This window comes from Anoplopoma fimbria, chromosome 8, assembly GCF_027596085.1.
Source record: "Anoplopoma fimbria isolate UVic2021 breed Golden Eagle Sablefish chromosome 8, Afim_UVic_2022, whole genome shotgun sequence".
Classification (NCBI taxonomy): domain Eukaryota; kingdom Metazoa; phylum Chordata; class Actinopteri; order Perciformes; family Anoplopomatidae; genus Anoplopoma; species Anoplopoma fimbria.
The window spans coordinates 13,286,618-13,299,331 of record NC_072456.1 but is presented as its reverse complement, the minus strand read 5'-3'; the positions used below and the strand labels follow the sequence as shown (position 1 = coordinate 13,299,331).

Here is a 12,714-nt window from a genome sequence, read left to right as displayed (position 1 = left end):
CATTAGAGAAGCTGGCTGTACATCTGCTGGCAGAGGTTCAGTACCTGAGGTCTGCAGGGAGGTTAACAATAAAAAACAGGTTTGTCCTCCAGTGTCCGTCAAGGTTGCTTGTCTTTGTCCTCTATGTATGAAAAGCTAGAGCAAGACTATTGGTGTGAATTATACTAAATCAAATTTAAAAAGGATGAATAGAAAAATAATCTTTAGATGTCCCTTTAGTACAGCATTAAGGAAAGTGGATTGAAGCAGTTCCACAGCCAACACTTTAATGAGCTCCATTCTGTCACAATAAAATCCATTTTGAACAGGAGAAAGAATATCTGCAGTTCACTGTGCCAGCTGTGGTCAGCTCAGTTGTCTGACAATGTTGACCATGGAAGAGAAGAGAGGACAATCCATCACAGTCTGAAACCGACTTAAAAAGACCAGAAATTAAGGTTAAGGTTTTTTACATAAAAATATAAAGTTCTTACGTAAACATCAGTATATGGAAACATATGGAGAAGTTAATCATTTAAGCGCATGGCTACCCAGAGATACAGATCTGTCCCACAAACTATTATATTTGCGTCAACTTTTCTGTCCAAGAACGTCACAACATCCAGTTGAAAGGTCAGTCAAATTGACACGGACAATTTTGTTTTGACTATAGTTTAGTCAGTGAGGCTTACTGCTAAATCATCACATCATTCTAATCATTGTCATCGCAGTGTGCAGGTTTTTGTTGCTTATTAAAAGCAGGCACGACAAGAGTCTAACCTCATAAGCACCTTGGATAAAAAGATGAACGTGGCACGAATGACGATTTCCACGCGTATGGACGCAAAACGTGAACAGCCCCTGAAAGTGCTTTTTTTTTGGCCACCAACAGGCTCTAATTGTTATTTTTTGTATTTGACAACATTCAAATAGAAGTCTGGCTCTAAAATCTTGTTTATATTGTATCTCTTCAGCCGAAGGGATGATGGAAATAAACAAATATATCATACCCATTCTGATAGATTTCAACACGTTTGTTTTTTTTCATAAATTGTCACTCTATATAGTAGTTCAATTTAAATAAATAAGCTTAAAAAATCTGTGAGCCCCATGAGACCATTCAAGAGATTCAAAGCACTTAGAGTGGCACTTGAAGTGGTTGTTGATGGATAGAAAGCCTACCTATGACAATCATCAGGTCCAAAGGTGAAATGGAAGTGCTGAACTCTGAAAAGCAGCTGATGAGGTCCTCTGTGATTCCAAATTTAAGGCATTTTCCAATGTTCCTATCCAGGGCACCCTGCAAAGTGCAGGTAATTGTTCCTTTTATTGCTCTGGGCACTTTTACAGGATTCAGGTCCGCTATTGGGCTTTAACCTGGGGCCAATTTGTCACTGGGTCAACAATGTAACCTCTTAGCAACAATGGCCATAGAGAAATAGTAACATTTAGAAAATAAAAGATGTCACACAGTTAAAATGTCATGTTTCCTACAGTACGCTCTGCTGAGAAGCTCTCACAGTATTCTCATTTAAAAACTGAAGGTACTTTTTGCTGCATCACTGTGTGCTTAAATGACCAATTACTACATTTACTATATTCTATAGCTAACTACACATATCCGTAAAACACTAACGTTTTTTAGTGAAATGTCTTGACGATTCTAAATATTGCATGAAATGCGGTGTTTACATTTAGCTCAAAGCCGGCTGTGCCAAACTTGAGCCCTACAGAGCCACTATAATCTAAGCTTCAGTTAATAGATGAATAAATGTTTACATTACATATTGTAAGAGCACACTATCAGCTGTGCCCCGATCAACACCTGTCCGCTATCAGACAACAGTAGCAGCCTGCGTTTTCAAAGACTGACTGAGGCCATGCAAGATGTATGAGGGTGTGTGGATGCATGAGTGTGTCCTCCCCATGCCATCAAAGGCTTTTGGGGGGCGCCGCAAGCCTCCACCATTAGCACACAGGGGCAGGAACTGGCTTCCCCTCCAATTATGACTTCCCCACCTCAAAAGATGGTCAGGTGGTCCTTTCTCAATCAGGACGGAAAGAGGAGGAAAGTGGCAGGATGGAAAGGAAAGAGGAAGTGAGCCGAGTGCTGCCAATTGTGGAAATAAAAGGGAATTCCTGATACTGTGTTGGCCATGAATACTGAGCAGGCTCGGAACGGGAAGCTGCTCTTTTTGGTTTGGCTGAATAGTTAGTTAGGATGAAATATTTTCTGGTAGGAGGAACAACGACAGATTTTGGTTTGAAAACTAGATATCAAATATAGCACAAAACTGGTAAAGCATCCGTAAACTGCCTAGCATTAAACATGGTCCCTGGAATGAATATAGACCACAAACATAAAGTAAAAAGGACTCATATACGTTATAATAAAATAGCTATTAAGCTTTGGGCCATTAAAACACCTTCGTTAATGAAATTAGATTTTCTTTATTCTATAGGACTGTTCTTAAACAGCTTGATACTCATAGTTTACGGTGCTTCAGTTATAATTTAAAAATGTTATTTTCTGCTGATATACTGTACTTAAACATGCAACATTTATGGTGCTGTAATGTTAAATTAGTGTAAAAAAACCATTGTTTTTTATTTTTTATCCAAAATGTTATTTTTGTATGAAATATAACTACACTTTAATGCATCTAACCAACATTTCAGAAATGAGCGTGAAACTGCATTTTCCTAATCATTGTTCATCCTTTCTCTCTTTTCCTTCTACAATCCTCCTCCTCTTCCCACCTATACTTCACCCTACCTCCTGCTCACCTTCCTCCCTCCTGGTTCTCCTTTTCCCATCATTTTGCTCTTCTCATTCCGGCAGTCTACTTAACCACTTAACCTATCTTTCCATCTTTTCTCTCTCCGACCAAATCATCTCCATGATCTGCCGTTCTTACGTTCAATCTTCTTCCAATACCCACTTCCATCTCCTGTTGCTCGTCCCTCCACTAAGCTGCTCGGTGAAGACTGTGGGGTTATGGCTATTTCAAAGCTGTTCTGCAGTCTAAAAAGTATGAATTTCGAAGGCCAATTTCAGACCAAGTACAAGGGATCAGGCTCTGATGAGAATACTATTAACACAGAGAGAGGAAATGATGGTGTGCATTAACTCACAATGGCAAAAAGGAAGGGCTACCCTGCTTCAAAGTTGTTACCAAGCTAATACCGCCAGATCAATCAAGAAATTGAAATAAATCTTTGCTTTGCTCATAACTGAGCTGGAGCAACAGTCAGGGGCAATAGACAAAATGACAATAGAGTCTCCATTTTCCTCATTACATCTTAAGATAGTTGCAAAGTGGAGGAAATATGACGGTGATTCTGGAGGGTTCTACTGCTTATGAATGACAGCTGGCTAACTGGTGATTGTTGGTACAGAAACAGACATTTCACAAAGGCAACTGCACAGATGTGAATGTCTACTCTTTTCACCTTTATTGGGTTGGCAGCAATGACAAAACCATAGTCTTTGACACAATTTCAAAATAAAAAAATAGATACTATGTAATTTAACACACACTGCCTCCTATTTAAAACATCAGCATCCTAGTTGATTTAACACAAATGAGTGCATCATACCTTTGTCAGTAATTGTCAGATTTTTTTGGCTGTACAGCAGGTAAAAACAGATACACACACTTTACATACAGTATACTCATATACAGTATATTGTGTAAAGGTTTTCACATAATTTAATAAATAAATACATATTATCCTGCAATTAATAAAACTCTTTTTTACTAAAAGCCTCGATCAATGCACTTGAAAGATGACTTGTTTGAACAAGTTAACAGTTTGGATTTTCTACCACTTCAGTTTGGTCAGCATAATACAGACACGGAAAAACAATTTCAGTGGCTCTTTTGATTTTTGAAACCTTGAACTAAGACACGCATTTCACATTACCTGCTACAAAAAGTCCACCAAAGAAATGAATATTTGTGCAACCTCTGACCAAATACTATAATCTCCACTTGAGTGGTATATTCCAACTTTTACATTATATCGTAACAATCGAGCTAGTTTATTTTAGGCTATTACAGAACTTTGCTTTCTCCTGTGTTATATGTTGTTGTCTTGTGGTTTGTCAGTGAAGATAATACAGCACTAATTCAGACCCTATACATTTCTTCTACTACCCCACTGCACTATGCTCCAAAGGAGCACCAAAAACACGAGCTATCGAAATAAAAATCATCGTAAGTCTAGTATTTGACACAGCTATGCTGTGGTTTCCTACTACTATTCCTCATATATGCCAGGTCGTATGGCTACAGAAGGGAATTCACAAGACTTGGACAAATCTGCAGTCTCCTCTTATCTTACAGATATGATGTAGACGTCAGATAGTAGAACATGTACCCACTTCAAGGCAAAAATCAGATTGACTGAGAAAAATGAATGACTTGACCTATTCTTGGTTCAGGTGGAAACCCATCTGAAAGATTACAAAGTCATGGAAAACTAAATCCAACGACAACGTTACTTCAGATGTGTACATGGTCACAAGGTATGTTAATGCAAAATGTTTCCTTTTTTAAAGTGCAGCATGTTAATGTAATAATAATTACTTATTTTTTTACTTTTCCTACAAAATACATCTTTAGGCACATATACAGAACAATCTGCAATGTGTTCAAGCTGCATAAAGCAATGTTTTTCATACCAACACTGACTTAAACAACTGCTGAATATATTAAAGGGTGATGAATGCTGATGATCCCTCTAAGAATCAACACCCCATGCTCTAACTTGACACAGTTCCTTTTACCTTACAAATTTGGTTATCTTAGTTGTCTTGACTGAAGGCTACCCACCTCATGCACAACTGCAGAGGGCCAAAGAAAATGAATGGCTGGTAAAGATAGTTGAGTATGTAGATTTTCTTGTGTTAGTGGTGTTGGGTTACCAAACCTTGGCTTAAAAACAATACTGAACTTACATTCATCAGAACTGCAAGAAAGACTCTGAATTAAATGATCAAGTAGCTCTGTTTTAGCTGGATGTGAAGTAGAACATTTTTTGACACTGAAAAATAATAAGCTAAAGGCTCAGAGTCTTTCTGCCACTAGGGGTCAAAAACCACCTAATGCAGCTTTAAAATGAGAAATGACCTATACAGGCTACTGTTAAGCCACATAGAATGCATTTACAATATCAATGGGCTGGGTTTGCTGTCCATGGACAAACATATACTAAAAGCAGGCCTAAACCACAGATGACACTACTCTATGAGCAAAGAGGGAGATCAGTAAGTTATTGGCTATATTACGTGGCTGTATTCTTTCGAAATAAATTATGCTTTAATACTGATCTAATGATCAAGGGAATGTACAAGATAAATTGACTGGAGTGATTATACTATTGTTTAGTAGCAAAGGATGAGAATCATAACTAATGGCAGTTTGTGGGTTATTTTAACAAAACACATCATCTATACTTTGTATATCAAAAGCCCCAGGCTGGGGAACAGTCTTTAGATTTTACCAAGCTGGAATGGCCACAGTAAAAGAACGAACATTTTCTTTTTAGCAGAGTGGAGTAACTAGGGATTCCATTTCTAACACCGATATTTTGCCCTTCCCAAAACAGCTATCTGTTGCTTGGGTACAGATATCATGAAAAAGCCCAGTTACCAAAATTACAGTGTGATTCCCAGTAAGGTTTGACCCTGTTAGAAGTGCACACTAAACACTAATGTCATTCACAAAAGCACTGAGAAGAATGTAAGACATTTAGGTTTATAGTTGGAGGCAGTGACTTTTTTCAATCAGTAACAGAATTGGTAGAACTGAAAGAGAGTTAAACTAAAAACTAAAACTAATTAGGGTTGTTTGGCTAAAAGTTTAACAAACCTCAACAATATAATAATGTATCACAACTAAGCATGTCATTTCAGATCAGTTAAGTTTTAACCTCACAGCGACCTCCAGACAGATCAGATCACATTAACCTCGGCCCCTGTCCACCGCTGCTGGGAAATAAAGACCAATAGCATCTGATCTGACGATAACTGTGTCACTGATGCAAAGCACCCAATACCAGCCTACATATTCCTGACTACACTGCAACTGCTATCACTTTTCTTACCTTTAAATTACTTGTTTGTGAGTGGATCAAAAGCAACATCCATAGACGTGCATTTAAAAAAAACAATGATATTCTTCAATCAGCTCAGATCTATGGCTCAGATACAAAATTCTGTTTCTGAACTAAACATCAACTTTTTGCATTATAAATAAAATTTGAAATTCATAATTAGAAATGCTTGTTGTTTGTTCACTATTCCATTTACCTTGACCTTTATGTACAGGGGGGATTTAATATAGATTTGTTGGTTAGAAATGGCTGTCACGAGCACTCATGCATCAAGCTGTTAGCAGAATACTCATAACAAAGCCATATCAGGAATGCCACACCAATGGTGGGAATGCTGGGCCTGATGGGCTATTTCATAAACACGAGGGGGGAAGTTGGGAAAAAAAACAAACTATGCTGGGTAGTTATCTGCTGCGAACATCAGTTCACTGCCTTCAATATAAAGGCCTCAGTGTCAAACCAACACATCCTATGTCTGAATTATGGACATAAGGTGCTTTTTAGTAGAGTTTCACCAATCAATTGGTGACCAACCATAATCAGCTAATATTTAAATTGGTAAACAATGAAAGCAGCATGTCATCCGTGGAAAATAGGATACAGTTCACACTATAGCAGTAGGCAATGTGTTAAATGTGTTGACAATTTGACAGTCTATATTAACGATTTGTAACCATGTTGCTTCAAGTGAATTTGTCAGATCAGCGATTGGCCCATCTTCCTGATAATAAAAAATAAAAGAGTCAGAACACCTGGCCAGTACTTTTTGCTTCTCTCTTCTGTTCACCTGCAAACATCATGTTCACAGACTCAACACAAAATACTTCAGCAGAAATTGAGTGCGCACTGTCCTCTAAAAAACATCAAGGCCTTACGCCATCTGTTATTTATCAGCAGCATAATGGCTGCTGTCATTGTCACCGTGTGTGTTTATACATCTAAAAAGTAAATTATCTATTTAAACCTTTAAACAGGTTTATTAGCACAAGTAGGTGTAGGCTATCTAGTCTCTCCTAAGGACAGAAAGTATGGAGACATTGAACAGAGGGTCGATCCACTTCACAACCATTAACAAAATGTAACAGGCATGAAATAGTGTGACCACTTTTGATTTCTGAAAAGATATTTGTGAATCTTTTGGAGTTTACATTTTAGTCTTCTCACTATGTCAGACCTGGTTGACATACAGTGAGATGTAAAGACTTAGAAAGACATGGGGAGACTTTTTTCTATTTCATCCACAACCAAGTCACATACCACAGAATAAAAGCCATCAGGGAGTGAGCATCTCATTAAATCGCTCCGTTTAGACTCTGCACCCATCTCCTTGAAAAGCTTGTAATGCAATAAACCATGGTTTATTGTGACCAAGGCAATGTCACTGGTGTCAGCTGACAGAACACATTTTCTGTTCATTAAAGCCCTCTCAATGTTACTGAAAGTTAACTAGCTGCTTAGCTTGTTAAGATTCTTGTTCCCCATTTGTAGATTCCAAACGGTATCCTCATCCTGTAAAAGTCGTCCGATCAGATGGAGCACGAGTTTGCCCTCTTCCTAGGTTTCGGCTCCCCAAAGTCCCTGTCATCAGCTGCGCAGTGGCTGAAGGAGCAAATCGTCTGTGAGAGCCTACGCATGCCCAGACGGAACACACTATTAGACAGGCTGTAGATGACACAGTTGCAAAAGCTGTTGCTAATGGCCAGCCAGGTGGTGATGAAGGAGAGGGCAGGGCTATCCAGCACATGGGAGCTCTCTAGCATGAAGTAGATTATGTAGGGCAGCCACAGCATATAGAAAACACTGGTGATGCGGAACAGCACCATCGCATAGCGGCGATCTGGTCCATGCCCTCCATGATGCCCATTGCCACCCCCTCACCAGCCTCCATCTCCTGGCTAGGGAAACGTGCCCGACGTTCACTGATCTCCCTGTTGTGCTGCTGGCAGATGCGAAAGATATGGTAATAGGTAAAACAAACCACAAGTGCAGCAGGCGCATAGAGCAAACACACCACAAAGCCTGTAAAGAGGGCAGAGGTGGGCCAAGAATGAGCGCACCACTCAAAAATGTCCCCGTGATAGCCTGGTTTACCCCACCCAAAGAAGGAAGGCAAGAAAACCAGGCTAGAGTAGACCCAAATTAGGGTGATGCAGCCTCGTAGTCTGCATGGCGTCACCAGCTGGTTGTAAGACAGCGGTTTCGTTATGGCCAGGTAGCGATCCACACTGATACAAGCCAAGCAGGCCATTGAAACACTCTTCAGAACAGAGATTACGTAGCTGAAAACCTGGCACGTGATGGGCTCTTGAACACCTGCCGGGTAGTGGAGCAGAGACAGGGTGGGCACCAGGCAGCTAAGACCCACCAGTAGGTCGGCATAGGCCATGGTCTGGATGAAGTAGCTGGTGGTGTAGTGGTGTAGTAGAGGGGCACAGTGGAACACAAAGATCACCGTCAGGTTTCCTGCAATAATAAGCACTGTCAGAAGTACGATGACAGCAGTCTCCAGGACGCAAGCCTCTAGGCCTTCGTTCAGCCCCCAGCCCAAGGGACAAGAGTGGTTGGCGGACCTGCCAGGAAAGAAGTCTCCATGACTGCTGTTGGCAGTGAGCAGCGGGTCCGTTGTCAGTTCAGACTGGTTCATTGTTCTGGGTGCGGTCCAGGTGGGTCAGGTTTGTGGTGTGTCACACATAAGGCAGCTGGCCTGAAACTTGAGAGTAGCCTGCCCCCCACCTGCTCTACACCAAGTGTCTCCAGCCTTCTTCAGTTTACCGAGCTCAGTTCTCCACACTCACTCTGTCTTTTACCTAACTTTCACATAGCTGGGTCTCAATCAAATGAACTCTGACTGGAGGAAAATCAATACAGCCTCTGTGAGGGGAGGGCAACTCGTTTAGCTTTCCTTTTCCAATCATTCATGGTTAGTGAAAGAAGTGAGTGGGTTACAGTCAGTAGTAGAGTGAAAAAAATCTGGATTGCTTTCGATAAACCAGGGTAGCAGGGTAGCATTTGTGATGTGGCCAGCATCTATTCCAAAGGCGAATAACCCTGCTGCTTTGCCTGCCAGTCTGTGGCCTCATCTCCTGATGTTAATGAGGTTTGCCACTGGGAGGCTGAGGGCATAAGTTGTCCACACAAGGGCAGAGAGCACAGAAGATGAGATGGAGGACACCATACGAAGAGGTTAAAGCATGAAGCGAAGCACAATACTCTCCATTCTTGACAGATCCTCACAGGAGATCAAATAGGTAAGCAGCACATGGCTCCTATTTCACTCCTAGATCAGATTCAATTTACTGTGTGCTGTAACCTTTCAATATATAGATTGTTAGCAGTCATAGCTAAGGGGAAAACTTCTTAAGAGTCTCTCTTGGTGTGCACCAAAGTCTGGAGAAAAAAAATGACATCCTTCTTTGCGAATAGAACCTTCAATTTTCACTATGCCATGGGTGCTAGTGTGTTCAAAATCTAACAGCAGGCTTCCCTTATTTTGGTGGTCCTCTGGCCAGTGTCTGGAGCCCATGCATGCCCAGCTTTTGTCTGTATCAAAACACAGACACAGGCTAGAACAACATGGGGATCTCCGCAGGAGATAATGTCACAGCTCTCTCGGCACACACAGGGCTGGGGGGAAAATGTGTTTACGAGGCATCCCTAGGCAGAATGAGGTAGAAACCAATCGACGCAATATGTCTGGATGAGTTTTGCTACTGAAGCGATTTGAAGTTTAAATCCAATTTTCAAACTTGCCTCTCAGTGTTCTGGACTGCAAGTTGCAAAAGACAAACAGATGTAAACGTCCAGTAGCTGAAGAAAGTGCTGAATGTAAGATTCCCATGCAGGCAGGTGGAAGGACTCTCCGGGAGCAACGAGAGGCCAGCTGAATAGCTCAGCGCTCCTCTCGCTTCGACTCCTCAGCAATCCTGTGGCAGTCACTTGCAGAGAGGGGTGTGGGGATCAATCAGCAATCCACCTATTTATCCCCAAGACGTGTAACTTGTATTTTTGTTCTGACATTCCGAAGCATTGGCAGGGGAGGCTTAGCATCTTCTCCTCAAGTGATTAATGCAAAGAGATTTTCTAACTTGCTTTAGTCCCTTGAAGTATTTGCTCTGTTTAGTTGTAGAGGATGGGGGTCCTACAACTCCTTTCTCAGTAAGTCTGTCACCCTGAACAAAACACTGGCAGCACAACAAAAGGGAATCCGCTCTAGCAGCATAAAAAAAGACCAAGTCCCAGTCGGAGTCCCAATTTCAAGCACTGTCCTCTGCAAACGTCCACCTATTTCTGTTTAAGCAAACAACCCGCGTTTTTAAAAAGAGAAATCCTTAGATCCTTGAATACAGATAGAGATGAATGCAATGCATCTGTCAAAAGCAGCAAGTAAAAAGCAAAAAAAAAAGAGATGACTGCGCTGATGGAAATGAGTTAAATCTGCAGCGAGGGAAGCGAAGGGACGAAGAGTCCCTCAGCCCTGGTGCAGTGAGAAGGAGAGATGCTGTGACTGGCTTACACTTCCCACCCTCCCTCTCCACACAATCTCTCTAGCTTGCACACTCAGCCTCTCTCTCTCTCTCTCTCTCTTTCCACACACACAAACTCAAACACACACACACACGAACCCTCCCTCTTTCTCGCTCTCTCTCCCTCAGCTTCTCGCTCATTGCCCCGCCTCCTCCCATCCCAACTGCACCTGAGGCTCCCTGCCACATTATTCTGTCTCTCACACTGGCTTTCTCCCGGAGGTAAATTTGGATACATTTCCTATTTACATATAACTTATCTTTCCCAGTCTGTTTTCTATTAACTAAAGTCCCCCCGGCCCCCTTCCTTTTCTTTCCTTCCTTGTTTAAGTCCCACTAAATCTACATTCTCCATACATCTACTTAGCCAAAGTATGTCTTTTTAAAAAACAGCCAGGTCTATTTATTTATACATAAAAAAACACATTGAACAAAGCATTAAAAAAATAATATCACAGCAAAAAGTAGTAAATATACATATAATGATATCTTTATGAGTCACTCGTTATACTGTCTCTACTTTCGGGGAAGAAGGGGAGACGATGACTGTTGGTGTCAGTGGTCATCAGTCTCAGCTTGCCACTTTCTTAAATACATAGAATATAATTTTCATGAATACAGGATGACACTCTATGAAACAACTTTGACAGCTAAATCTAGTAAAGTTGGTCCCCTCCCTTATCCAGCCAGGCTCCAGGTTCTTGTAGATACTTTATTTATTCTTTATATAACCAACAGCTTAGCACAGTTATGCCTGCCCCTTAGTTACAGTTGCCTGGCATTTCAGCCAGTTGGGAGCATCCAATGGCGGCAGATGATAAAGAGGATCAAGTGACAGCAAATTGGCTAAGCAGAAGGGCGGATGGAAAGAAACTGTCAAGCATCGTGGCTGGGCAGGAGGATCTTGCATAAAGGAAATTTAGAGCAACTTTGCTTACATTATCGTTTTCTTTGTTTTTTTAAACTATTAGAGCCATTAGAAGCAACGCGGCATGGCTGGCTGCAAGTTGGATGGAAAATTGCTTCTTTTGAAAAAAAACACAGCACCTGGCTTCTTCCAGTAAGAGTAGAGTGGTTTGATTGTTCGGAAAAAAATAAAGTGTTTGAAAGGAGCAAACAGGACAAGAATTAAATCCTTCATGGAAAAATATAGACAACCTGTCAACCTACAAAGGATGAAAATACTGTAAACTGCAGATTGACAAAGGAACAGATGTGTCTAATTTGACAAAACTAAAGTCTAAAAAAGCACTTGGTCAAGTCCACACAGAAAGTCACATGTTTATCCATCAGAGCAAAACCAAATGTGTTATCTGAACAACAACAAGGGCAGGGCTTGACATGAAGATTTAGTGACCTCCAGTCAAGTAGTTGAGATGTTTTACTTGCTCAATAGCCAGACTAATTTATCTGAAATGTTAATTGTATTGATAACTTTGTAATTTAACTTCCCCGATCATTTTTTTTTTTTTACTGTTTGGAGCTTGAAAGCACCATAATGTAATTCAATACAACCTCTGCTGACACTATCCTGTTCAGTACATGAAGGAATATTGAGACACTTAAAATCTATAAAATTCCTTTGATGGGTATTTACTGTAGTATTTTATTTCATAGAGCAAAACCTTCAGATATCTTGACCTTGTGTTAACAACAGACCTTATTTCAGACAGCTAACCAAAAGCCCATTCAAAAAACCCATACACTTTGTACCCATGACACGATGGAACCAGAAGTGCAAAAATACTAACTCATTTCCGGGTTTCAGGACTCTACAAGCAGGACTATGCTATGGAGAGAAATTAATTTATAAGATTCCATTAGTTCACAAAATAATTTGAACTAATGGAATCTGTATGGGTACAGATTATAAAAACCCTCCGAGGCAAATTTGTAATTTGTGATTTTGGGCTATACAAAATAAATTGAATTGAATTGATCTTTGCTAGCCCTGTGATAGGCTGGCGACCTGTCCAGGGTGTACCCTGCCTTCGCCCATTGACAGCTGGGATCGGCTCCAGCACCCCCGCGACCCTTAACTGGATAAGCGGTTACGGAAGATGGATGGATGGATGATCTTTGCTATCTGTAT

The 12,714-nt window shown here is 40.8% G+C and overlaps 2 protein-coding genes across 3 annotated transcripts in view; both read right to left on the bottom strand.

Annotated features, from left to right (window-relative positions):
* rabgap1l (RAB GTPase activating protein 1-like) overlaps positions 1 to 12,714 on the bottom strand; it is a 103,885-nt gene that overhangs the window by 52,317 nt on the left and 38,854 nt on the right. The window lies entirely within an intron of this gene.
* gpr52 (G protein-coupled receptor 52) lies at positions 7,626 to 8,743 on the bottom strand. The gene is given in 2 exon segments (XM_054603536.1): positions 7,626 to 7,975; positions 7,978 to 8,743. Coding segments are annotated over 2 exon segments (1,116 nt in total).